General features: G+C 48.4%; 1 protein-coding gene and 1 long non-coding RNA gene across 2 annotated transcripts; one reads left to right on the forward strand and one right to left on the reverse strand.

The window, feature by feature from the left end:
- Positions 1–3,019: 3,019 nt before the first annotated feature.
- Positions 3,020–8,495, forward strand: LOC309520748. Its single transcript, XR_014214371.1, has 2 exons — positions 3,020–4,866; positions 5,136–8,495. It is a non-coding gene; the product is annotated as an uncharacterized lncRNA (long non-coding RNA).
- ENSA (endosulfine alpha) lies at positions 8,294–24,558 on the reverse strand. The gene is made up of 3 exons (XM_082202593.1): positions 24,307–24,558; positions 14,714–14,842; positions 8,294–13,286 (listed from the first exon to the last, which is right to left on the reverse strand). Exons 1-3 carry the CDS (start codon positions 24,541–24,543, stop codon positions 13,116–13,118), a joined length of 537 nt encoding a protein of 178 aa, XP_082058719.1. The 5' UTR covers positions 24,544–24,558; the 3' UTR covers positions 8,294–13,115.
- Between the last annotated feature and the right edge of the window lie 1,706 nt (positions 24,559–26,264).

Raw genomic sequence — 26,264 nt, forward strand, 5'->3', positions numbered from 1 at the left:
GCGTGTAAATGGCTTTAGATGCCTATTAGGTCCATAAATTACAATATAGCATATATTCAACACAAAAAAACAGCAACAATTTGTTGTTGACAAAGGACAGCTGGACATAGAAAGGGCCCCATTACTTTCAGGAGTTTATTTAAGGGACATCATCAATAAGGGACAGCAGCGGGACATGGCGCTGGGATAAGGCACTGTCTCGCCAAATAAGGGACGCTTGACAGCTATGGTACAAGGGCAACATGTACAAAATTCACAAAGTGTGTCATTCCACAAACTTTTGCCTCTGGCCCCTGGGAGGTTGCTCAGAAAAGAATGCGGCCCTCAGCCTGCAAAAGTCTCCCTGCTCATTTCTTGACAGCCTGGCTGAGTCACGCACTGAAGAGGCCCCTGGGACATCCCGGATCTTATTGGACGAATGACATCCGCCTAAGACTTTGGCCCTGAGATAACAGAATTCTCATGTTTGACTCCCCATAAACTTAATCATCAGACCAGCCTCAAAGTCCTACACATAAAAAAGAGGGCAAAGTCTCTAGCAATAACGTTTCCAGGAGATAAGAGTAGACCTTCGACCGCGGAGATATCCTGGGGGAATCTGCACCCTGCCTTGGGTGGGGAGGGACCCCAAACTCCACACAGAAACCACACTGCGATGGAGCAGATTGAAATATGCAGGAAGTCAGGATAAACCTAGCTCAACCTTGCCCAACCTGGTGCCCACGAGACATTTTGGACCAAAACTCATATGTGGGGCTACCCTAGACCCTGGACCAAAGTCTCCAGCTGGTACAAAGCTCTGTGGCTAGACTGGAGTATCTCCAGCACATAACTCCAGTGTTCAGAAGCCCCCACTGGTTGCCCCTACGTAACTGAGCCGGGTTCAAGTCCTTGTTGTGATTTACAAGGTCCTTAACAGCCTGAGTTCAGGATACCCCAAGGACTGCCTGAACCCTTAAATCCCTGCCCCATCACTGAGGTTTTTTGGGAGGTAATGTTATCACTCAGGCGCACGGTTCTGATCACCCATAGATTGTAGAACTGGAAGGGACGTCGAGGGCAAACTAATCCAACCTTCCCTTTTTTTTGCAGGAAATTCCCTTATTCCAGCGCCATTTCCTGCTGCTTCCCGCTGCTATCTCAGATTGTTAGATATCCCGTAGACTGTCCCCGGGACAGGTGAAACTGCTGATCCCTTATTTTCGAGTTTGCTGATCCCTTATTTTCAAATCTGTTTTTTCCCCCAAAGATATTTATTAAAGTTTTTTTTTTAAATATAACAAAAATAAAAAATAAAAAGAAACAAAATACAACATAAAAACAGTTAAAAAACAGATAATTTTCCATAACATATCTTCCTTACGCTTATTTCCCCAGACCTCCTCATACCTCCCTTCTTTGTATTCCACTTCAATTTGTTAGTTCAGCAAATCCTTACCATTAAGCTTTTACCCATTTGTAAACCTTTTTTTTCGTATCTCCTAGAGCATTACAGCTGGAAACCCCTTAGTTCCTATCCAACATCCTTCTAACATTCATTAATTTTGCAATATTTCTGTAAATAGTCTTTAAATTTCTTCCAGTCTTCTTTCACCAACTCTTCTCCCTGGTCTCGGATTCTGTCAGTCATTTCTGCCATCAAATCTGAAAGTTGACAGCTATAGCCCAACCCCTTGCAATGCAGGAATCTTTCACCCAACTAAAAGTCTCATGCTCTACCGACTGAGCTATCCCGAAAGTCGTCTGTTTTGTGGGCCCAGTTTTAAGAAACTCCCTGCCAGTTGTGGCATCTGGCATGCCCACTTTGCCTGTTGCACATGGTATTTTCCCTTCTTGTCCTGTGGGGCTTACAATGCAAAACTGAAAGCAGGGAAGAGGACACAGAGCTGGCTGAAGATCGGGTGAAGACTGAGCTACTTTTCCCTATCCCTTAACTCAAAAACAACGGAGCGATTCAAAGATCCTTCGAATATTTTTTGGGGGGGGAAATCTCAAGAACTGTGGAACCTGAGATTCACCGCTGCAAATCTCTTCGGGGAACAGCTGTGACTTTTAAAATCTTTAAACTCTTGGTCTCTGGCGTGCAGCTTCACTATATGGCTTTGGGCGAATGCTGAAGACCAGGGGTCAGCAAACGTTTTCAGCAGGGGGCCGGTCCACTGTCCCTCAGACCTTGTGGGGGGCCAGACTATATTTTGAGGGGGGGGGAATGAATGAATTCCTATGCCCCACAAATAACCCAGAGGTGCATTTTAAATAAAAGGACACATTCTACTCATGTAAAAACACGCTGATTCCCAGACTGGATTCCGCGGGCTGGATTGAGAAGGCGATTGGGCTGGATCCTGCCCCCAGGCCTTAGTTTGCCTACCTATGCTGAAGACACATGCTGAAGAGACACACCTTTGACACCTGAGCTGTGTTGTTCCAGAACCCTCCCTATTCCTGTGACTGTAACATTTTTTACTTGTGATCTTTGGGTGGTAATAAATGTAATCATCATCATCATATCCAGAGCACAGCCCAAGAATCTCCTGACTCAGGCTGAGTGGGCAGAAACAGGAGTGGCTGCACTTTGCTACCTTGAAGGGTTTTCTGAATGCCCTGGGTAACCTCCTATGGTATAGGCGGGGCCAGAGGCAAAAGTAGGCGGGGCCAAGCAGGTGAGTCTTACCTTTGTAAGGACAAGCAAGAGGCACAATCACAGGTCAAGGACACCTTTTAAGTTAAGGTTTTTTAAAAATATATTATTTTAATCCAAAATTTGAGTGACATAACACGCTGTTTTGGGAAAAAGAAAAAGAACCTGTGACCTGGTAATGAAACTCTGGGAAATCATCAGTCTCTTCTCCCTCCTTGGGGAAAAGCCCCCAAGAATTCCCCCACCTTGTAGAAAAGCCCGCAGAAGTCGCGCAGCCTTTAAAGAGCGTGCGGCTTTTGCAGGAGGTGGGGGAATTCCCCCATCTCCCGCAAAAGCCCACAGGAGCAGCTCCTGCGGGCTTTCCCCCCCACTGCCAGCCTCAAAGACCAGACTCTCCTGGCTTCAGCGAAAGCAACGCGAAGCCTCCGGAGCATAGGCTTCGCGTTGCTATCTCTGAAGCCAGGGAGCCTGCATTCGCTCCATAGGACGCACACACATTTCCCCTTAATTTTTGGAGGGGGAAAAGTGCGTCCTATAGAGCAAAAAATACGGTATATGAAATAGAGGAATATACGTTAGATGAAATGCATGACGTAATCGAGGAATATGAATTCGGTGATAAGTGTGATAGTATGCAGTATATAAAAGGGATGACTATAGGAAGTTACGAAAATCTAATGAAAACCTTAATAATATTAAGTTATTTTTCTGCTTAATCTGAGAGTTGACTCAAGTGTTGCTTTTTGCGCTGTGATTTACGGACAAGAGCCTGGAGCCAAAAGCGCCTGACTTTGGACAATGCATCGCAATCAAGTTATTTTGGGATTAGGAGTCAGCAGATCAGAGAAATCAGTTTCCTTTTCCTGGGACAATAAAGAGAGAACTTGCAACCAGCGCCTTTCCTGTCCCCTGGCTGCCTCCCAATGCCAAAAGCGGAATCTTGCAGAATTCGAAGACTCCCGAGACCTGATCTTGTGGTAGAAACAGACGGCGCGATTCACAGAACAGAGGAAGCTGGTTTTTACCATTGCTCCATCTAGCTTAGTACTGTCTGCACTGGCTGGCAGCAGCTCTCTGGGGGTTTCAAGCAGGGAGCCTCTCCCAGCCCTACCAGGAAATGCCAGTGGGGACTGAAACAGGGACTTTCTGCAGGCAGAGCCAATGCTTTGCCCCAAGTTAGGGCCCTTCCAATAAAACAAAAGCAAATGACCACATCCCCATGGCTCTGATATAAAGGGCTGCTTTATATCAGGAAGCCGCTTTGTAGTGAGCCAGACCCTTGGTGCAACTGACTCAGTGCTGCGTACACTGGCTGGCAGCATCTTGCCAAGGTTTCGCATTGCAGTCTCCCTCTGCCCTAGCTGGAGAGGCCAGAGATTGAAGGTGGGAGCTTCTGTGTGGAGAGCGCTGTCCCTTAAAAATACTCTGGGCCTCATGATTCTCAGCATGGAGCAGATTAGACAGAATCATGGAGGAGGTGGCTATCAAAGGCTAGGAGCTGCTAATAATAATAATAATCATCATCATCATCATCATCCACCCATCTGACTGGCCATGTTCTGCCTCTATTCTCGTTTCCCCTCACCTATGGTAGACAGCTTCTGAGTTTTCTCCTTCGGAGACTGCACTGGAATTATTCAAAATCTGACGAAACCTGACCCACGGGGCTTTCCAGGTCAATTTGGGTACATTTTGACTGTGCTGCTTGTTTTTGGCAGAGCTATATTAGGATTAACCAAACCATTTTTAAATTATTGTTTTCATGACGCAATGGCTATAAAAACACCCAGCAACTAATTTTTCTGTAGGCAGCTTTGTGAGGGTTCTGTGGCGGAAGAGCAACATCATTCAAATAAACACTTTCACCACAGATTTAACCCTCACAGACGGAAGTTGACATATGCCGTTTTTACGGTGAATTTTTCAAGCACCGAGTGGAATTCCTCTGCATCTTGGGGCAGCCCGAAGAAAGCCACGTGGCAGGACCTTTTCGGTGGCTGCTCCCTCCTTGCGGAACACCCTCCCTCTTTACTGACTTTCAGGAATAACATAAAAACATTCCTGCTCACTTCAGGGCTTTTGATGGCAACCTTGGAATTATTAGCTGCAAAGGTGACAGTTTTTTAATATATTTTTTTTGATGGCGTTAATGTTTTAAACTTTTATTTTTTAAATGCATTGTTTTACCAGCACAGACAGAAATTCCTTCCTGTATTCATAAAACTGTAAGTTGTTGTCACCCTCTGCAGGCAAGCTGTTGAACGCAGGGCGGAGGCACTATACACAGCGATTTAGCAAGCTGCTGTGAAGCTCCTCCCTCTTTAAAAGGGGTGGAGCTTAGGGATGGTGGGAGGGGCTTGGGTAAGCTGTGGGTGGCCTGGTGATGGATAGGTGAGGTGTAAAGGAGATGGGAGCTGGTCAGATGTGGGCGAAGGGCAAAAGAGGAGGAAAGGTTGGCAGCCCCTACTCATTCATAACTGCATCATGCCAGAAGAACCAAAGAAGAATGTTGCATCGAAGAAGAGCGCTTTCGTCTGTTTCCCTGGACTAGTTTCTGCTTGAGAAATCACACGGGACTTTGGTTGTTGTTTCGTTTCACAGCATTAAGATACTGAATGGAAACTACAAGTGGCAGCTTGGGAATTTTGCGGACACGCTTTGCTACCCCAAGCCAAATTCAAGCGTGTCTCTGCATCCGGGGCTCAACAAAAATGTAATTTACTTTCGATTGATTCCATCAGGCTCCGCTTTCGCCGGCCGGCCTAGAAGCAGCCATTCCGTCAGGCGACAGGAGGAGAGAAAAGGGACCGTGGGGCTTCCTTATCAGCTCAGCTGAGAGATCAGCAAGTTCCAGCTTTTTCCTCTCCTTCAGCTTGTTCCACTCCAGCCCGTTGTCACGAGAACCTTGCAGTGAAGAACTGGCGCCCAATTTTGCTTTGCTCTCCCCTCCTATTTCCCCATCACTTTTTCCTTTTGTGCTACGTCTTTTAGATAGCAGGCCAGAGTGCAAGGATTATTATCACAGAGATCGCTTTGCCAGCCAGCTCTTTTTGAGGCTTGTCATTTTTAACTGTGCTTCTCGTTTGGCAATATATTTATATGAAAGCAGAGTTTATAAACACTGAAATGAAAAATAAATAAATCGGAATGTCGGGTGGTACAATTTTTCCCAACCCACCCAGCGTTGCGTCTACTCTATTTTTGCAGAGTTGATAGTGCTGTCCTGAAATCAGACCAGTGGTCCTGTAGTAAGCTCTGGCCTGTTGGCTGAAGACCGATCCTTTTTGAAGGGGTCTCCTGTGGTTCAGATCCAAAACTTTACCAGCAAACCTTCCCTCCCTCCCCACTGCAGTCTCCCCCTTTTGCACCAGTCAAGTGATGTTATCCCTTGCATGACACACTCCCAAGTTAATCACAGGGTGCAGGTATGCACCTGGGGGAAAAGAAAACAGCGATTATATCTTTGAAAGCAAACAGGAGAGGTTTATTTTTAAACACAGGTGAAGGAGGGTTGCTCGCCCGGCCCAGTCACGCTGACTGCTAGGAGTCCAGACCGTTGGAAATAGGAACAAATGTCAAGCCAAAAACTGCACAGGTTTCCTCCAACTTCCAGATCAGAACTGGAAACCTCTTTCATCCCGAGGGCCACATTTCCCTCTGGGAAGTTTTTCAGGGGCCGCATGCCCGAGGTGGGCAGGGCCAGAGGGAAAAGTGGGCGGAGCAACAACTGTGAACATAAACTGTGTAGAGTAGGCAGGTTTCTAAAGCCACTCACATGTCCCCTTTTCCAAACACGGTTGGAGTTCAGGGATGGATTCTGACCAGGCCAAAGGCACTCCAGGGGGGTGCAAAGCAGGGCTATTGAGGGGGTGCCCAGGGGCCAAACAGAAGAGCTTGGAGAGCCACACTCAGTCTGAGGTTTCCCACTTCAGTTCTAGAAGCAACAGTTGGTCTTTGATGACTCTCCGTTGCACCATCAGCAAAACAGGCCAACGAAAGAGATCCTGATTTATTCATTTCAGGGTGAAGAGCCTGATGGGGTGTATTTGTTTCGGCAGGGGGAGAAGGCAGACTTGAAGAAGTCTGAAGATGCTTCCAAACATGGGCTGCTCCTCAAATTGCAAATAAACAGGAAATTCTAAGGAGTTGGTTCCCATGGTTTGCTGGGCTTAACCCCCCCCCACCCGTTGCTGATCATTTCTTCCCACACTTCCCGGAGGCGAATGACCTAAACCTTTGAAAATGCAAGGCAAAACTCTGGCCTCCCCTTCCCTTATTTGGGAGCAATTCGCATTTATCCGGCTTCATCCGAAAGTCTCTTTCAGCCTCTGCTGACCGAAAGGAGAACTGCAACGGCCCTCCCATCTGATGTTCTATTGGATCTTATTTTTAAACCGGTATTTTGGTGGGGAAAGGGGCCTTCGGACGGTTGGCCCAATTGTTACTGGCATGTCACAGGGGACTGCATTTGTGGTCGTTTAGGATATTTTTAAAAAAGATTCGGTAGGTTTAGAATATAATCCATACTTTAGAGTGGCTGGGGGGGGGGGTCCTTCGCTTTTCCCTGATCCAGCTATGGGTCTCTTCTGCTGTACATATGGAACCTCCAGGTCCAGAGGCAGTCTACCTAAATCTCTAGGTTCTTAAAGGAATTTGGCCTTGGTGAGAACAGGGCAAGTCCCCTTTGGCCTGATCCACCAAGGTTTCTTAGATCCTTCTTATGTCCTCCCAATAGGGCTGGGAGAGACCGCCAGCCAAAACCCTGGAAGGCCACTGCTGCCAGTCAGTGTAGACCAGCTAGATGGACCAATGCCCCCAACTCAGTAGGAGGGAGCTGATAACTAATCCATTGCAGCTGCAATCCGCAACTGCTTCCTATGTTCCTATCTTAAGTCAACAGCTTTTTTCAGAACATGAGGACTAGCGTTTTTAATTTTTAACTGCCCTGTGATCTTCGAAGAAAGGGTGGTGCAGAAATTTAAAAAGGAAATAAAAAGGTAAAGGTAAAGGGACCCCTGACCATTAGGTCCAGTCGTGACCGACTCTGGGGTTGCGTGCTCATCTCGCTTTACTGGCCGAGGGAGCCGGCGTACAGCTTCCGGGTCATGTGGCCAGCATGACTAAGCCGCTTCTGGCGAACCAGAGCAGTGCACGGAAACACCATTTACCTTCCTGCCGGAGTGGTACCTATTTATCTACTTGTACTTTGACGGCTTTCGAACTGCCAGGTTGGCAAGACCAGGGACTGAGCAACAGGAGGTCACCCCGTCTTGGGGATTCGAACCGCCGACCTTCTGTTCGGCAAGCCCAAGTGGCTCAGTGGTTTAACCCACAGCGCCACCCACGTCCCAAATAAAGAAATACTCCCCCTTTAAAGGAAGAGCTGTGGCTCAGGGACAAAGCAGAAGGTCCCAGTTCAATCTCCAGGTAGGGACCAGAGAGACTCCCTGTCGGAAACGTAGCTGCCTAAAACTGTGAGCAGGGAAACCTAAGTAACTTAACAGAACGAAGTTGGGGATGCCATGGAAGCGAATGCTGCAGCCATCGCAGGAGAGAACCAGGAATCAAAAAGTCCACGTCGACACGAGCCGGACGGCATTTCAAAGTCCTTTTTAGGTACTTTTAAGAGAGCACAAACTTCAAACCTGCGGGTCGAGACAAGGGTTACTTTATTTCCACACATTTTCTCTTTAATTCTTTTGCACCCAACTTTCCCTTCCTTCCTCTTTCTACATCATCAACAACAACAACACAGTCATCTGCAATTGCCCAACAGGACCCGGATGAAAGGAGGGTGCCAACCCCCCCTCCCCATCACCTCCCCCACCGCTACAAGAAGCCGCAGCTTCAAAACTCCAAAATCTCGGCTGCACCCGAGGCCTCAGGGGAACGGCTGACAGGCGGGCCAGTGATGTGCGACAGGTGTGGGGTGGTGCGCTTTTTGCGTGTTTTTTAGAACGCGTCTTTTTGACTATTTTTATTTTTATTTTTTTAGAAAAAAAGCAAACACCAGAAGATAGATGAAGATGATGTAAAAAAATTATATATATATATGTATGTATATATATATATATTTATATATATATGATTCACATCTATTTACAGTATGGCGGGGGGGGGGGGAAGTATAGGAACTAGGAGGCTAGAAATATATCCATGTTGTGAGCTGTCAGCCTGCAGGCCAGAGATGGCCCAAGAGCCAGATTTGGACAGCCAGCCCCCAGCAAAATTTACCACCGCTGCCCGTTTGCAAGGATGCTCTGGAGTGTGTACTGGCCACACGCCCTTCCATCGCCACTGGCCTGCAGCCCCCCGACGGCTCTCAAATGGCCCTCGAGCCCCAAAAGAGGGTGTTAAGTCACCCCTGCTGTACGGTAGTTCATCTGGGAGAAACGGAAGCAAACTTTGAGGGGAGAAGTCTTTTGAAAGGGCAGAAGGGAAGGAAACAGAGTCTGCCTCCAAATACAGCCCACCGCCAAACACAAGCCGCTCTAAAAAGCCCCGCGGTTTCAGTCCCACCACCCAGGGAGTGGGCACAGAAACGAGCCTAACTCACTCCTGAGAGTCCTCTGTCCTCGTTGACCAGCTTGTGCCAAGGTAAGCACACCCCACAGGCTTTCTAGCCAGCGAAGTCTTGGCGATGGCACCTTTTTCTGCACTCATCTGACAACTGTGACAATTTTGAGCTGGTGCCGACTGCCCTCAAATCAAGGTGGGCTTTGCTTCCCCCCGCTGGGCCTGTAACCCCGAAGCATCAACTGGCGGGACAGTGAGTGGAAGTCGGAGGTCCAACCGGTCAGATCATTCGTCAGATAGTTTGCCCAGTCTCTGCCACCTCGGCCTGCCAGCTCCTCTTGGAAAGACACAAGACAGAGAGACACTCGGATGGCCACCGCTCAATTTTTAAAAATAATAATACGTGAAGCCATCCATCTTAATTTTTACATTACCCTTTGCTCCTATTGTCTTTACTCCAACCCATCTGACGGCCCCAAATTCTCTTCTCGGCCCAGAATGACAGAGGCAGAGGGCGACAAAAGATGGGAGTGGCACATTCCTGTGTCAGAAGTGCCGGGAGAAAACTCCTGGGAGCAGAGAAAGGGTAGTGGGATGTGTTTTCTCCAGGAGATGCACCATGGTAAAAAAATGTTTTTAAATGCAGGCTTGCAGAGGTTCTGGGATCTCGTCGCCAGTTCAGCGGTGAAGCAGAGGACCAGGCAGCTCAAACATGCAGAGCAGCGAGGATTTCAGGCGTTGGCAGCAGAGCAGGGCCTCCGGGGTCTTCCAGCTTTCCTGAAGTTTCTAGCCTTCTAAGACCACAGGATCAGCATTACTAGCAAGGAATGCTTGGTGAAATCCCTCAAGCCAGGAGATGAGGCAGGACGAGATTGCCAGAGGTCACAGGGGGAAGAGGCTTCACAAAAACACTCTGCTGCATTTTTCTTGCAGCACTGCCCCACCAAAGAGCTGTCAACTCAAGAAGGCAGAACATTTAACAGGTGGGGGTCTCGTTCTATGGAAACTGCAGAGAACTTTCTCGGGTGTCATCAAAAGGCAAAGCCCAGGACAGTAGCTAGGACACAGGTTCCCCCTGCTGCCATTTTTTACTTTCTCATTCGCCCTCACAGCCCTGCAACAAATGGAGCCAAATTAATTATTACAAACTCTGTTGTAGGCTGTGAGGACCCACACGGATGGGTGGGGGAGAGGCAATATGCTAGATTTTGTTTTTAAATCTTTCCAGCAGCAGCAAATTAATCTTTTGTGCTTTTTTTTTTCTTTTAGAGGATAAGTTCAGCTCTGCCAGTTGCTGTGTGCAGTATTATTCCAGAAGCCTCAAGGATAGCCATTGGGAAGAACTTGCTCCTTGCTACAGGATTGGTTTCCCTGACCCAGCTGTCCTCAACCTGTTGCCCTCTGGCTGTTTTGGACTACAACTCCCATGAGGCTGCGCTGGCTGGGGCTGATGGGCTTTGTAGTCTTGACGCATCTGGAAGGCCGATTTGGCAAAGGATGTCCTGAACACAAAGAGCCAATAAAATCCTAATTTTTTGAGGGGGTGGGGAACCAGAGATTTAGAGTGGGCGACAGTGGGAAATCAACTAAGGGATGAGAGATTTCATTTCGAAGTCCGCCAGAAGCTGAACCAACCCTTAAGGTCAAGCTAACTTGGCCGTAGCTCATCCCACTTAAGGCACTGAATTTTGTTGATTTGAAAATCTAATTAGTTTTTGTTTGGGGGGGGGAGACTCAAGGGATTGGAGGTGCTGAGTGGCAGAACTCAGCTCAGTATTTTTTAAGGAAAAGGTTTTTCACACAACGAGACCCTGGGAGGTTCAAACAGAGCTGAGCATTAAGGTATATGGATGTCTGTGGAACCAAATGGCCACTGCCAAATAAAACCCTCAAATTTGTCACCCAATACCCAGATGCTTGAATTCAAAGCTAAAAGATTTCCATTATAGTGATCATGATTCTCTTACCAATTCTCTTTTCTCAAATAGAAATCCAACCTGCTTTCCTTAGGCATAAAAGTTATTTTATTTATGCTCACCGACTGCATTGGGGATGAATTTGTGTCCATTTTCTAAATCCTTTTTTTGGGGGGGGGGGGGAAGAGTTAAAAGTTGTCAAGAATGACATTGGAATCAAGGTCACTTCCAAACAAGGCAACATCACACCCTGTGAACAGAATACCTTGCAGTTTGGTAGAGGGCAGCGATGGAGAGGGAAGCTCTGTAGGTCAAGGATTTCAGCACCCGTTTACAAACTAAGCCAAGGTCCTAGTCCTTAAGCCTCAAAAGCACAAGGGCAATATATTTTGCTGCAATGTCAGAAGCTGAGCGCTGCCGTATCGGTTGAGATCTCTCCTTCCCAATAATCAGGACTGAGAAGCAGCAAACATCTCTGCGGCCCCTACAATTTCCTCAACTGATCCAGATAACCGACCCTCTGCTTCCATTGGCACAGAATTTCATGTTGTGGTTTTTAACAATCCACAGGGGAAACACAGCCATTTGGGGAGTGGGGTGCTGGGACTTTGAACCACCCGCCGCCACTCTGTCAAAGGGCCCTCGAGGAAAAGCTAGATGCTGACTGGTGCGACAGTGGCGGCCTTTCTGTTTGCTGAAGAGCCGTGTGAAACTTAAAACTCTCCACGTTCTTTACACCTGCCTAAAGTTGATCTGACAAAAACGCTTTTCAAAACCCTGCTTTGAAACGAACACAGCACCCAGGATCCTCTGTAAGTTGATAACGGACTGTCTACCTCTTAAGAGCCACACTGGGCCAAAAGTCGGCTCAGGCGGCCTTTGGGGTGGGAGGCGGCGCTCCGTGCCTCCTGCCCTTCCTCAGTTTGCCAAAGAGACACAGTGTCCACCAAAACCTGCTGTGTGGACACTTTGAGCAGCCGAGCTCACCCACAATGTCACGGACCAAAGCCCATCAAGCTTTTGCTATCTTAGCTTAGAAAACGTTGAAACAAAAAATCCTGTTCGAACCAGCCTTTCCCCAACCTGGGGCTCTCTCTAGATGTCTTGGACTACAATTCCCATCAGCCCCTGCTAGGAGGGATGGCACCCTTGTATGTGCCAGGTGTTGGGCTCCGAATACCGGAACCATGACGCTTTAGACCCCAGAGGGAAACAACATGCAGAACTAGCTGAATCCTTGGTCTAAAAACCAGCAGGGCTTTTCTTACGAGAGCTGGCATAGCGATGAGGTTAAAGAACCTGGGCCCTGTCTCAAGCAGCCCCCAGTTCTAATCTCACCCCTGTAAAGAGCTCCCAAAGTGACCGAAAGCAAGCTTGTCTCTCTCGGCCGCAAGGCCCTGGCTCACCACCTGCCGTGTGGGGACAAGCATCCTGGACTACCTTCACAGGGCTGTTGCCACAATGGCTGTGTGAACCCGGGCATGTTATATAAAAACGCTTAGTGTTATTCTTAATTATGATCCTGCTCTTAGGCTTTCTCCAATGCCACTGGCAGTTCCGGATCTCGCTTTCAGAGTTCACAGCGGGGGGAAACTCACAGGTGGGGCTGGTGCTATTCCACTGGCCTTCCGCAGCGTCGCAGGAACAAGCAACAGCAGCATAGAAAAATCTGGCTTTGGCCCGGCAGGACACCCCCCCCCACCCCACTTGGAAGTGAGGTTCTTAACTCATCCTGGCGGGGGAGCGAAATTTAACAACCTGTTTTCAGTGCTCATCAAGAGAACGGAGGGCGGGGGCGGGAAAGGACATCAGATCAGAACTGCAAAGAATAAACCACGTCCACGTGCCAGGCTCCTGGTTTGGGATTTGTATAAATATTTCCGACGGCTAAAACGAGTCCTGCATTATCCCAGCCTTATGATACAGCAAAGTTCAATCCATCTGACCAAAAAAAAAAAAATTTACATAATAAAAATAAATCAAAAAAACCCCAAAAGGAAAAAATAAAGAAGAAAACTCATCGGGAGGCGGAGGAGAGCAGGTTACCCTGCCAACTTGCTGGTCACGAGGGAGGATTTCCTCTGCGGGAGATCTTGCGGCGTCGGGATGTGGTCTCCCGTCACCAAGTTCTTGTCGGTCCCTGCAGTTGGCAGCTGCTTGTTCTTGATCTTGGCCTTCGCCATGTTGTAATCCCCGGAGTCGAAGTACTTTTGCTGAAAAGCGGGAGAGACAAATGTGTATGTTTAGATCGTGGGGCTACCTTTGAAGGTGACCTGGAAAATACAACTAATCCAGAATGCGGCAGCTAGACTGGTGACTGGGAGCGGCCGCTGAGACCACATAACACTGTCCTGAAAGACCTCCATTGGCTCCCAGTACGTTTCCGAGCACAATTCAAAGTGTTGGTGCTGACCTTTAAAGCCCTAAACGGCCTCGGCCCAGTATATCTGAAGGAGCGTCTCCACCCCCATCGTTCAGCCCAGACACAGAGGTCCAGCTCCGAGGGCCTTTTGGTGGTTGCCTCATTGAGAGAAGCAAAATTACAGGGAACCAGGCAGAGGGCCTTCTCAGTGGTGGCGCCTGCCCTGTGGAACGCCCTCCCATCAGATGTTAAGGAAATAAAAAACTATCTGACTTTTAGAAGACATCTCTGAAGGCAGCCCTGTTTAGGGAAGTTTATAATGTTTGATCTTTTATCGCTATTGTTATTATTAATATTCCCTTGGGAGCCGCCCAGAGTGGCTGGGGAAACCCAGACAGATAGGCGGGGTATAAATAATTTATCATTATTATTATTATTGAGAGGAGAAGTCAGCAACGTGCCGAGAGTTCAGGACGCCGCTGAGCCAAACCTAAGAAGAGGTTCTGCTGGACCTGGCCAGTTGAGCATTCTCTTCTCCAAGCAGCCAACCAGATACGTGACGATATGAGAATTTTTATTGTCATTGTCCCATAAAGAACAACGAAATTGAAAAAATCTGCACCAGACATACAAAAACCCACTAGCCCAGCATGGTCAGCCCCTAAAAACTCTGATACCCCATAACTGAATACAATATACCCACATAAAGTGCATTTGGATAGAACGTGTTTCTCAGGCGGCTAGGCCTAGTCATTATAACCCTGTACCTTCTTCTAGAAGGCAGAAGCTGAAAGAGATCATTTCTGGGGTGCGCACTATCCTGCACTATCTCTGCCGCTTTCTCATGGCACCTGGAAGCATAGATTTGACCCAAGGTGGGAAGAGCGCACCCAATTATTCTCTCCGCAGTCTTTACAACCCTGGACAGCATTGCCCCACGGGAAGCCTCCAGGACCCGACCACAAGAGCCCTCTCCCCTTCCTGCGGTTTCCAGCAACTGGCGTTCAAAAGTGCTATGGGCCTTCAAAGAGTGGAAGCAGAGCCACTGTGGCTAATAGCCATTGATAGCCTTATCCTCCAAGCACCTGTTCAATTTCCTTTTAAAGGCACCCAAGCTGGTGGCCATGGCTGTCTCCTGTGGGAGAGAGTTCCACAGTTTAAATATGTGGAGGACTTTATCATGAGGCTTCCCACAAAAGCCCACAGTCCCTGCTCTGGCCCTTTGCAGCCCCGCTGTAAGCTTTCAGAATTGAATTCTCTCCCTCTAGGCACACATACCCCCTTCTGGAGTCTTTTCATTAGGAAGTCGGAGCCGCCGGGTTTCTGGAGTCCTAAACTGGGGTATTTGGCTTTGAGTTTTGCCTCCTCCGCTCTCTCGGGGATGACCGCTTCCTTCTCCTGCGAATCCTGAAAGAAAGAAAATCCCGCAAGAAATGAAACCCAGCCGTTTGAGAAAACAGAATGATTTGGCTCTGCTCTGAGAGTGAGCAGCGCTTCCCTGGAAAGCAAAAAGTGTGCTTTTGAAGTGGGGACTCCAGGTTGGGGCGAACCACAGTTCACACCTGTGCCCGTGAAATGTGAACAAGGAGAAGGGGGCTATTTGCTTGGGCAAGAAGAGGTGAGCGCTGGGAAGAGCAGACGTTCCCAGTTGGCAAACCAGATTCTCTTGCAGACGGGGAAGAGAACGCATCATTCTCCTGCTGACTGTTGACATAAAGATGCACAACTCCCCTCGTCTCAATGCCGATTCATTTCTCAGAGCAGTTACATTTGATTTGGGAGTCCAGCTGGTCCAAAAGATGGGTGCCCCCCCCCCAAGGCTTGCCAAGGATAGGAATCATCCTGGGGCCAGTTGCAGCAGGAGAGCAGGGCCCCAGGGCTTATATAGAGCTTGTTCCAAATCCTTGCCCTGCCTTGAAGTTCACCTTGGTGCCAGTCATGCCCTTTCAGCCTAACCTAGCTAACAGGGTCATTGCGAGGAAAAAGGTGACTCTTCTAAGTTGCTGAGATTTTCTTCCTTTGAGTTAAGTTAAATTAACCCTCACCTCCTTCATTCATTCATTTTATTTCTCGTAGAAACAAAAAATCATGTTCAAAGTGGCTTACCACAAGAAAACGAATGCATTTTAAAAACCAAACCGTGCAAAAATGATTTCACAATAACATAACAAAACAACACAACAGTATATATAGAACATCCTTACTATTATTACTACAACAACAGTAACAACAGTATTTGTAATAAAAAAATTCCTTCCAGTAGCACCTTAAAGACCTTAAAGACCAACTAAGTTAGTTCTTGGTATGAGCTTACGTGTGCATGCACATGCACACGTAAGCTCATACCAAGAACTAACCTTGTTGGTCTTTAAGGTGCTACTGGAAGGAATTTTTTTATTTTGACTATGGCAGACCAACACGGCTACCTATCTGTAACAGTATTTGTAGTTTAGCTAAGGCGTTTTAATTTGTGATGCGAACCCCTTAAGAGTTTTGTTTTAATCCAAGTGGTATCTAAATTGTCAAAATAAAGATGTTGTGTAACCCTGAGCTCCTTTCAAGAAAAGTGGGGCATACATTAATTTAAATTGTTTTAATATATTTTTAAACGGTTACAACTCGACCTGGGACCTCATGCAGGTAAGAAATCTGATTGACAGTAATAATGCCAGGATATAATGGAGTAACATTGGGGTAATGCTAGTTTTTGCTTTGCTCCATTAAAGGAAGAGAGAGAGAGAGAGAGAGAGACTGTGTGTGTGTGTGTGTGTGTGTGTATGAGCAAGCACGAAAGAGAGATGGGGAGAGAGGCAGGTTCAGCCTTTATTGACTTCTGCTGAGTCCCTGTTCCATTATGAACCTCCAGGCCAGGATGCCCTTTGTTGAGTCACGAGCACCATCTGGAACATCCGACTATTTTCAGACCAGCATGTGCCAGAGGGCAGCCATGCTCCCGAATGCACTGCCCTTGTCCCGTAAACCCAGCTCGTTCTAACATCTTTAGGAAAATACACGCCACTGAGCCTCAGTTTTAATTGGGAGTGGGGGGGCGGGAAGGGAGGGAGGGAACACTTTTGGGAAATCTGCTGCTACCTGTCAGGAGGCTTTGGGATGGAAATAAATCATGACTGCACGGTCTAAAAGGAAAAAAGAGAAGTTACACCCCAACTCTCTTATTGACCCAAATAGGAGACGGTACAAGCCAGGTCTGTAAACCAAGGAGGGGTCGGGGAGACCCAGGTTTCTTTGCCAGCAGGCTAGAAGCCGTTCCGCTTGGAAAGAAGCCAGTTATAACTGCTAAGCTAGAGATGTGTGAGGCAAGCCGGCAATTGTAGTGCGGCTAAATATCAATTCTCCCAAAGATTTGGGCTGGAAGGTGTGAGATGAGGGCTCCCCACGCCTTCCACGACCATTGAAACACAGAACTGGGAGAGACACATAGAATCATAGAGTTGGAAGAGACCACCAGGGCCATCGAGTCCAACCCCCTGCCAAGCAGGAAACACCATCAGAGCACTCCTGACATATGGTTGTCAAGCCTCTGCTTAAAGACCTCCAAAGTAGGAGACTCCACCACACTCCTTGGCAGCAAATTCCACTGTCAAACAGCTCTTACTGCCAGGAACTTCTTCCTAGTGTTTAGGTGGAATCTTCTTTCTTGTAGTTTGGATCCATTGCTCCGTGTCCGCTTCTCTGGAGCAGCAGAAAACAACCTTTCTCCCTCCTCTATCTAGATCTACATCTAGATCTTCCTTGGATGTTTTTAAGCAGAGGTTGAATGGCCACCTGTCATGGATGCTTTAGCTGAGATCCCTGCATTGCAGGGGGTTGGACTGGATGACCTTTGGGTCCCTCCCAACTCTACGATTCTATGATTCTAGACCGACCTCCCGAACGACTGATGCAAGGGAGGTGGGATCCACAAACCTTGGCAACGGATGTTATATTGCTGCAACACAACAAGGCCAGGTGTGTGGCTTTTTGAAGGAAGAAGAACCTGTTAAAAAAACAAATCAACCCAAGTTTCTAGTCCTCAAGGTGCTCACTTGTTCTTTACTGCTTAAGAAGCATTTCTGAGAGGTCCCATGCTTTCATCCCAGTCATTCTCTTGCTCATCCTCATGGGAAGAAGTCTGCAGGCAGAGTTCCCTTCTCTTTGCTGGGAGCCTCCACACCCGGCGCTGGAAGCTGCTGAGCTCAGCTCAAGGGCCTCTGCCGCCAAGTTGGAAAACCACACTTGAATGTCGGAGCTCAGCAAAACTTTGGAAGGCCACCTCAGGCTCTCCTGACACACACTTCCTAGCAGAGATCACTGGAAGGAGCACTGGATCAGAGTTCAGATCCCATCACCGGCCATTAAACCCTCACCCAGCAGGCAGCGTCAGAAGTCCTGCTTTTGTGGTGCTTTGTTGTTGTTTAGTCGTGTCCGACTCTTCGTGACCCCCTGGACCAGAGCACGCCAGGCACTCCTGTCTTCCACTGCCTCCCGCAGTTTGGTCAAACTCATGCTGGCAGCTTTGAGAACACTGTCCCACCATCTCATCCTCTGTTGTCCCCTTCTCCTTGTGCCCTCCATCTTTCCCAACATCAGGGTCTTTTCCAGGGAGTCTTCTCTTCTCATGAGGTGGCCAAGGTATTGGAGCCTCAGCTTCAGGATTTGTCCTTCCAGTGAGCACTCAGGGCTGATTTCCTTCAGAATGGATCGGTTTGATCTTCTTGCAGTCCATGGGACTCTCAAGAGTCTCCTCCAGCACCAGAATTCAAAAGCATCAATTCTTCGGTGATCAGCCTTCTTCATGGTCCAGCTCTCACTTCCATACATCACTACTGGGAAAACCAGAGCTTTAACTATACGGACCTTTGTTGGCAAGGTTTTAGTTCATCATTTTAATGTCCGAACAAGAGAACTCACAGCCAAGAGGTCTATCCCTCAAGACTAATCCATATGTAGGTTCAACACACCCCTTTCCCTGTTTATACAGCTTTCCATCAACAGGTCCTCCTGGGTCTGGGGCCTGTTTGGTTCTTCCTCCACTCCACCTTTACATGCCTTGCTCTCACTCTTCCTCAGGCACCTGCCTTACTTAACCTTCCTTCTCTCAAGTCAACAGCTGCACACCTTTCTTTTATTTACTTTGTTCCTCCCAGCTTTTAAGGAAAACCACATTTTCCTTAAAATTTCTCCACTGCGCCCACCCGGCCGCAGCAAAATGACATTTTGCTCTCCTCATGGCATGTCAATATCCTGTGCCTGACAGATGCACTCCATGACATCACAGCATTTCAGCCAATGGTGACGGGCCTTCACAGCTATTTGGGGTTTTTTTAAAGCCCATCATGAAATATGTGAATTATCTCTCTGCAGGAATAATTTTCTGACAGAGCTGCTTGACAGCAGAGCGGACTGCCTGGGGAGATGAAAAACTTACCTTCATTGGAGGTTTTTAAGCAGAGGCTAGATGACCATCCATCAGGGATTATTAACTATAATTTCTCCACATGGGGGCTGCTTCCAACTCTACAGTTTTATGATTCTATGAATGCTCTGTTTTGTTTTTGTTTTTTTAAAAAAAGCCTCTTTATCTTGTGCATTAGGAGGAAACAAACACTCCGTCTCTGGGAAAGACAGAACGCTTGAATGGTTAAATTGCCAGGCGGTAGCTAAGAGCAGATTCTGTGGGCAGCATTCACAATAAGTGGATGACTCAGGAAACGCAAAACAAGGGGCGAAAATAATACTTGTGTGGAGGAATTATGTGGGATGAGGGAGAATGGTTTTTGGTACTGTTATGTCAGCGCAGCAAGCGATCCTCCGCTCAGGGTGGGGGGGGGGCGATGTGCGTCAGCGTAGCATTCAGTACTAAGCCTCGAGGGCAGGGCTGCTGCCTCTCACACTTTTGAACTGGGTGTAGCAGCTAGTATAGATGCATTATAAATAAATCTGCAGCTAATTCTGCTCTTTGGATTGCAGCTTCTGTGACTCAGATTCAAGCTGACAAAAGATTCTCTTTTTTACAAAACATAAGAACACAGCGTCATTCCAAGTCCTGTTTCCAATGCACTTTTCTTTAATGCTGTCTGTGTACTGCAGGGAGAGTTGGTAATGATGTTGTTGTGTAAACAGAAAAATAAATTAATACAGTAGTACAGTCATACCTCATGTTGCATCCGCTTCAGGTTGCGTTTTTTCGGGTTGCAGACTGCCAAAACCCGGAAGTACCGGAACGGGTTACTTCCGGGTTTCGGCAGTCGCACATGCGCAGAAGCGCTAAACTGAGCTTTGCACATGCGCAGAAGTGCCGAATTGCAAGCCACGCGTTGCGAACGCTGCAGGTTGAGAACGCGCATCCCACACAGATCACGTTCGCAACCTGAGCGTCCACTGTAATAATAATAATAATAATAATAATAATAATAATAATAATAATGTAAAAGACAGTACAAGAACAGTTGTGCTAGGGGAGGGGCAGTACATCTGGCTGGGGGACACATGTTCCTTTTGGGGTAGGTTGTTCACCTTTGGCGGTCCCCACCCTGCACTCAGCTCACCTATTGCTCCAAGAAGCTGTCGGCATGTGACAGGGGCCACACCCCAGGAAGCAACTTCAACCGCCCAGCTAAACCAGGTGAGGTGAGGGTAACCGATGGGTCTCAAACCCTCTGTGAGTTAGGGACTTCCCCTACATGTGAATACAGGCTCTGAAAGACTTAGCCAGCAAGACCAATAGTGGGTCCGAATGCCAAGAAGCCGGTTTCTGCTTGCGCTGTAGAGGGAAGTGAGGGGCAGGTGCGGCTCATCAGCCTGGGGAGGGAGTCCATCTAGAAGGAAAACTCTGATCCTAAACCTCCACTGCTTTGCAGGATGTCTTCAGGAGAAGAACTTGGGACTTTTTCAAGCTTCTCCACGAACTCAAAAACCCCATCACCATTAAGAGGAAGGTACAGGATCAAGGGGACAAGGGTGGCGCTGTGGTCTAAACCACTGAGCCTAGGGCTTGCCGAACGGAAGGTCGGCGGTTCAAATCCCTGCAACAAGGGGAGCTCCCGTTGCTCGGTCCCTGCTCCTGCCCACCTAGCAGTTCGAAAGCACGTCAAAGTGCAAGTAGATAAATAGGTACCGCTCCGGCGGGAAGGCAAATGGCGTTTCCATGTGCTGCTCTGGTTTTGCCAGAAGCGGCGTAGTCATGCTGGCCACACGACCTGGAAAAACTGTCTGTGGACAAAGGTCGGCTCCCTCGGCCAGTAAAGTGAGATGAGTGCCACAACCCCAGAGTCGTTCACGACTGGACTTAACTGTCGGGGGTCCTTTACCTTTACAGAATCAAGACCCTCAGCTTGATAAATATTGTTCTTCTTCAAAAAGCAGCAACACACAAACCAAGTGTGACACAACCTAGATCTCACCCAAGTATGTTTGCAGAGCCCTGCAAAGTCATGTCAACAGAGATCAACAGACATCACTTATCTGGGCGATGCCAAACTGGATGCCCCTCCGGTGATTCTTGCTTCCTAAAATTCTGTCGCTCTGCTAAAGCTTTCCCCCATGCCAATCTGAGCTTGGCAGAGACATCGGTCCTGAGCCGTTTATTTGGGGCAACCAGTAACCCAAGCTTGATGTGCCCCATCAGGTGGGAGATCACACACACCCTTCAGCTCTGCCTGGCTGGCTTTGTAGGCAGAAATCCCAATTAACCGCATAAGGATGAAAAGGGGTCCTCGGCTGAAAATGAGAGGGGCCAGGTTCAAATGGGCGACTTGTTCCACCTTTGCCAAGAGACTCCTTTGCATACTCTCAGACAAGCTGCTTGTCTGAGCCCCAGCATCCTGCCTCCAACTGTGACAAGCAGAAAGAGGGACCTAGAGCTTAGGGGTAGAGTGCTTGATTGACTCACAAAAGCCCCCAGGTTGAATCTCCAGCTCACAGGGCTGGGAGTTAAAGATTTCTGCCACAGACCTTGGTGGGTGACGGCCAGGCACATTAGACATTGCAGGCCATCCCAGATCAATGGTCTCAGACTCTAAATGATGCAGCTGTATTGGAAGGAGCCCTCAGTAATAGCCCTAATAGATGGTCACCCAGCATCTAAATAAGTCACCAATGAGTAAGAGCCTACCAAAGTCCGAAGCAAACTGATCTGCCATCGAACAGCTCATTCCACCAGGAAGTACTTTGTTCAGTCAAAACCCCTTTCTGAACCTGCTGGGATACTACCTTCCTGGAGCAACAGAAAATGAATTTGCTGCATCTTCTCGGACTTGTCCCTTTAAATGCTTGAAAATGGCTACCGTAACTTTTCTCAATGGTGCATTCTCCAGGCTAAACGTGGCAAACCACTCCACCTCTACATTTCCTCATAGGATTTTGATCTCCAAGTCCCATGCCAACTTTGCTACCCTTCTCCTGACATGTTCCTGCTTGTAAATATCCTCTGTAAAATATCAGAAAATGTACTGTCTTAGAACCACAAAGGATTTGATCTCATTATCCTTCTCGATAGGAAATTCCCCGCAGACGTCAATTCCCCCTTTGAAATCCCGGTAATGTCAGGGGAAATCCAGATGTGTAGTGGCCCTACTTCTTGACGTACCCATAACTTTATGTTCTCTTTGCTAATTCCGAAACCACATTATTTTGAGCAAGGGCAGGAGAGAAATCTTGTCTGGAAATATAAAAGGCTGATTTTATCTGAGCTCCATCCGCTATTTATATATTGACTGTACTTCTATGCCACCCTTTTTCCTCCAAGGAGTACACGGGGTTCTCCTCTCCCCATTTTATCCTCACAACAACTGAGAGACAGCGACTGGTCCAAGGTCACTCAGTGAGCGTCAAGGCTGAGTGGGAATTTGAATTGTCCAGGCCCTAGTCTTAAACCCATGTAGGGCAGCCTCTCTCAACCTGTCATCTTCCAGATGTTTTGAACTCCAACTCGCAGCAGCCAACATGGTCAACTGGCAGGGATGATGGGGTTGTGTTCTGAGAATATCTGGATGTTTCCCACTCCAGTTCTATGATGAGTGACAGGTCCCACAAGCCTCGCCATTCTATTTAACACCCACCAGCATTGGCGCAGTAGCCGTGCAACACAGCCCTAGTAAGACTGGTCAGTTGTAGCAGAAATTCACAGGAAGCATGTCTGCCAATGGGTATTGCACAGTTTCCTAGCATCTAAGGTTGAAAACCGACTTTATAGTTGTTCCCCTTCTTCAGTTCCTAGCTCAAATATGTCCCCCCTCAATAATCCAAGTTCAAGAGCATGGAATCTGTACCCCATGATTCTCTGCTTTAAGAGCTGAAGCAATTCCCGTTTTTCAAGATGCAGAGCTAAGGATTTCTTTTAAAACGCTAGTCACTCACCATCCCAGTCCTTAATGGAACTTATGGAAGATAAGGCTATATTAATGGCTACTGGCCACGATGGCTAGGCTCTGCCTTCACACTCAGATGCAGCAATGCTTCTGAAGACGAGTTGCTGGGAACCATGGGAGGGGAGAGTTGCTATTGTGCTCAAGCCCTGCTGGTGGGTATCCCGCAACAGGCATTTGGTTAACCAATGTAGGAAGGGGATGCTGGACTAGATGGGTCCTCAGCCTGTTCCAGCAAAGCTCCTCTTATGTTCTTCCAGTTTCAAATGGAACTAGATTTCCACTCAGATGTAAAATCAGTCAAAATGCATATTTAGGGCAATGCCAAGTTAACCAGGGCATCAAAAGTTTTCCTGAGCTCCTTACTCACATGTGAACATTATTTTAGTAAAGGTAAAGGGACCCCTGACCATTGTGTACAGTCGTGGCTGACTCTGGGGTTACGGCGCTCATCTCACTTTACTGGCTGAGGGAGCCGGCATTTGTCCGCAGACAGTTTTTCTGGGTCATGTGGCCAGCATGACTAAGCCGCTTCTGGCGAACCAGAGCAGCGCACGGAAACACCGTTTACCTTCCCGTCAGAGTGGTACCTATTTATCTACTCGCACTTCGTGCTTTCAAACTGCTAGGTTGGCAGGAGCAGGGACCGAGCAACGGGAGCTCACCCCATTGTGGGGATTCGAACCACCAACCTTCCAATTGGCAAGTCCTAGGCTCTGTGGTTTAACCCACAGCGCCGCCTCTGTCTCCATTTACTTTTAGTAGGCCAGCCAAGAAGAGAAGACTACCTGGAAAAGACCCTGATGTTGGGAAAGATGGAGGGCGCAAGGAGAAGGGGGCGACAGAGGACGAGATGGTGGGACAGTGTTCTCGAAGCTACCAGCATGAGTTTGATCAAACTGCGGGAGGCAGTGGAAGACAGGAGGGCCTGGCGTGCTCTGGTCCAGGGGGTCACGAAGAGGCGGACACGACTAAACAACAAGGCCAGCCAAAATGTTACAAAATAGCATGCAAGCGAAGCCCCTCAAATCTCCTCAGCGGGAGAGCCATAGGAAGAGTCCTGCATTTCACAAAAGCTTGCACGCTCACGAAGAGCTCTGGGAAACCCAAAAGCTTGCACAGTTTTGTGACATTTTGGTCGACTTAACGGGGACGCGCTCCCAGCAACGGACAAATCCCCTCTTCCCTTTCCAATGTCAACGAGGCATTTTTTAAATTCATAATTAAAAACAGTGGCTTTTTAACCCCAGAGATGCCAAAATGGGAGAGAATCCAGGTGCTGGGGGGTCTTGCTGAAAAAAGCCGGAAGTTCAGAATGAATCTCTATGGTTCCAACGGCCTCCAATACCGGAAAGGGCACCTGCTTGGAAGGCGCCAACCAATGAGCGCCGAGCATTGCTCGGGAGCGACCAATCGGAAGCAGCTTCGAGAGCCGGCGGACCAATCAGGACACAGACCCACACACCAGCGACAGAGCTCTCCCTCGCTCCCCCTCCCCGACCTCACCTGTTTCTCTTCGCCCGTCTCGTCAGAACGGGCGTCGCCGCCGCCGCCAAGCGTGTCAGACATGACGGGGCCTTGGGCTTCGAGGCAGGCGGGCGAGACGGTGAGGCGCTGGGGCCAGGCGAGGCCGGCGCTCCTGCTCCGGCGCCCTCTTCCCCGCTCTCTCCCGTCTCTTCCACAGCAGAGCCAAAATGGCCGCCGCCTCCACCGCCCCCTTTCTAAAGCTTGGCCCCGCCCCATCCCCCGCTCTGACGTGAGCGGCGGACCTCGGGCCCAATCAGGAGCCGAGTCCCCGGTGGCGGGCGGCGTCTCAGCCGACCAATCCGGTGCGGCTTTGCCCGACGAGTGACAGGACAGCCGAAAGAAAAGGGAGGGGGGGGAAACGAGCGGGAGGCGAGACGTTCGAATTAGACGGGCATCTTCTGTAGCCAATAGAAATAAGCGAAGGGGCTCGTTGGGCCAATGAGGGAGCGGCCGGTTATGACCTCGGGAGGGATCAATTGGCAAGGGAGCCAATCAAATCGTAAGAGTGGATTGGAAAACCAACGGGCGCCTGAGGAAAGAGGTGCCTGAGCATGCGCAGAGTGTTTATTCGCCTGCCCCCAAGGACGACATTCTCCCTGACAAAATCTCTCTGTGCATGTGCAGAGTGCTAGTTAAAAAAATACTTCTTGGCCAAATGCTACTTAGGGATTACAGAGTGCCTTACGTCGGGTCAAGGTGCCTCTGAGCCCGTGCAGAGTGTTCGTTTCCAGGCAGCAGAATTAGTGGTTTAAAAACTAAAAAGAGCTCAGAGGCTAAAGTGGATCTGAGCGTGGACAGAGAGAGGGCTTGTCCTCTGAGCAGGTCAAGTTCATTGGAATAACCTCAGGTCCAGGGGCCTCTGTGAGCGTCTAGAGCAGTGTTTCCCAACCGTGTAACGTTGCCCCACATAGGCACACGTGGGGCGGCGAGCGAGCTCCCTCCCACATCCCATCGCCGCTCGCTTCGGCCGGCCTACTGGGCTGTCGCAGGCGGAAGGCCTGCGCATGCGCGAGGTTTTCGCGCCTTCGGGATTCCCTTCACGCCTTCCTCCTCCCGGGTCCTTGAGAGCGCGGGAAGCGGCAGCGCGAGACCGGCGTTGAGCCTGGTAGGTATTGCGCTTGCCAAGGCAGTCCTTTGGGAAATGAAAACTTGCAAAGCAAGCAACCAGTTCAATCCGAAGTACGTGTATGCTTAATATCCTGTATCTGAAACCTGTTCTGCCCCCTCCCCCACACTTGGTGCCATTTTCATCTACACATGCAGCAGAGTAAATTGACCCAGAATAGTACCAATTCAGATGGCAGATGGGAGAAGGACAGTGCTGAATGCTTTCCCAGGTAGAACAGTCCCTGCAAATAAAAACCTAGCCTATTTGGAAGAGGGATGCTAGCCTAACCATTACCTTCTATGCTGTTACTATTTTTTTTTTTTTTACATAAGTAAAAAGTGACCTTTCCCCATCTGGCATGGTGGTGTGCCTCGAGATTTTTTTCATGAAACAAGTGTGCCTTTGCCCAAAAAAGGTTGGGAAACACTGGTCTAGAGCAGTGTTTTTCAACCTTTTTTGGGCAAAGGCACACTTGTTTCATGAAAAAAATCACGAGGCACACCACCATTAGAAAATGTTAAAAAGTTTAACTCTGTGCCTATATTGACTATATATAAAGTAATTCTCTTGAATAGGAATCAAATAAACACAAAGAAAGTATTTTATAATTACTTTATTATGAAATAGTAAGTAAACAGAAATATGAAAAATTATAAAATACTTTATTCAGCGCGCAACCTGGGCCTGTTTGGCTGAACACAAAGCTGATATTCTGGCTGGAATCGAACGTTGCGGACTGTTCTCTGCTCAGCGGGGATCGATCCGCTGATCCCCGCTGAGCCGGCGGATGACAGCTCCGTCTCCGCACTGTGTGCGGAGAGGGAGATGT

Source organism: Podarcis vaucheri (assembly GCF_965113315.1).
Source record: "Podarcis vaucheri genome assembly, chromosome: 16".
NCBI classification, from domain to species: domain Eukaryota; kingdom Metazoa; phylum Chordata; class Lepidosauria; order Squamata; family Lacertidae; genus Podarcis; species Podarcis vaucheri.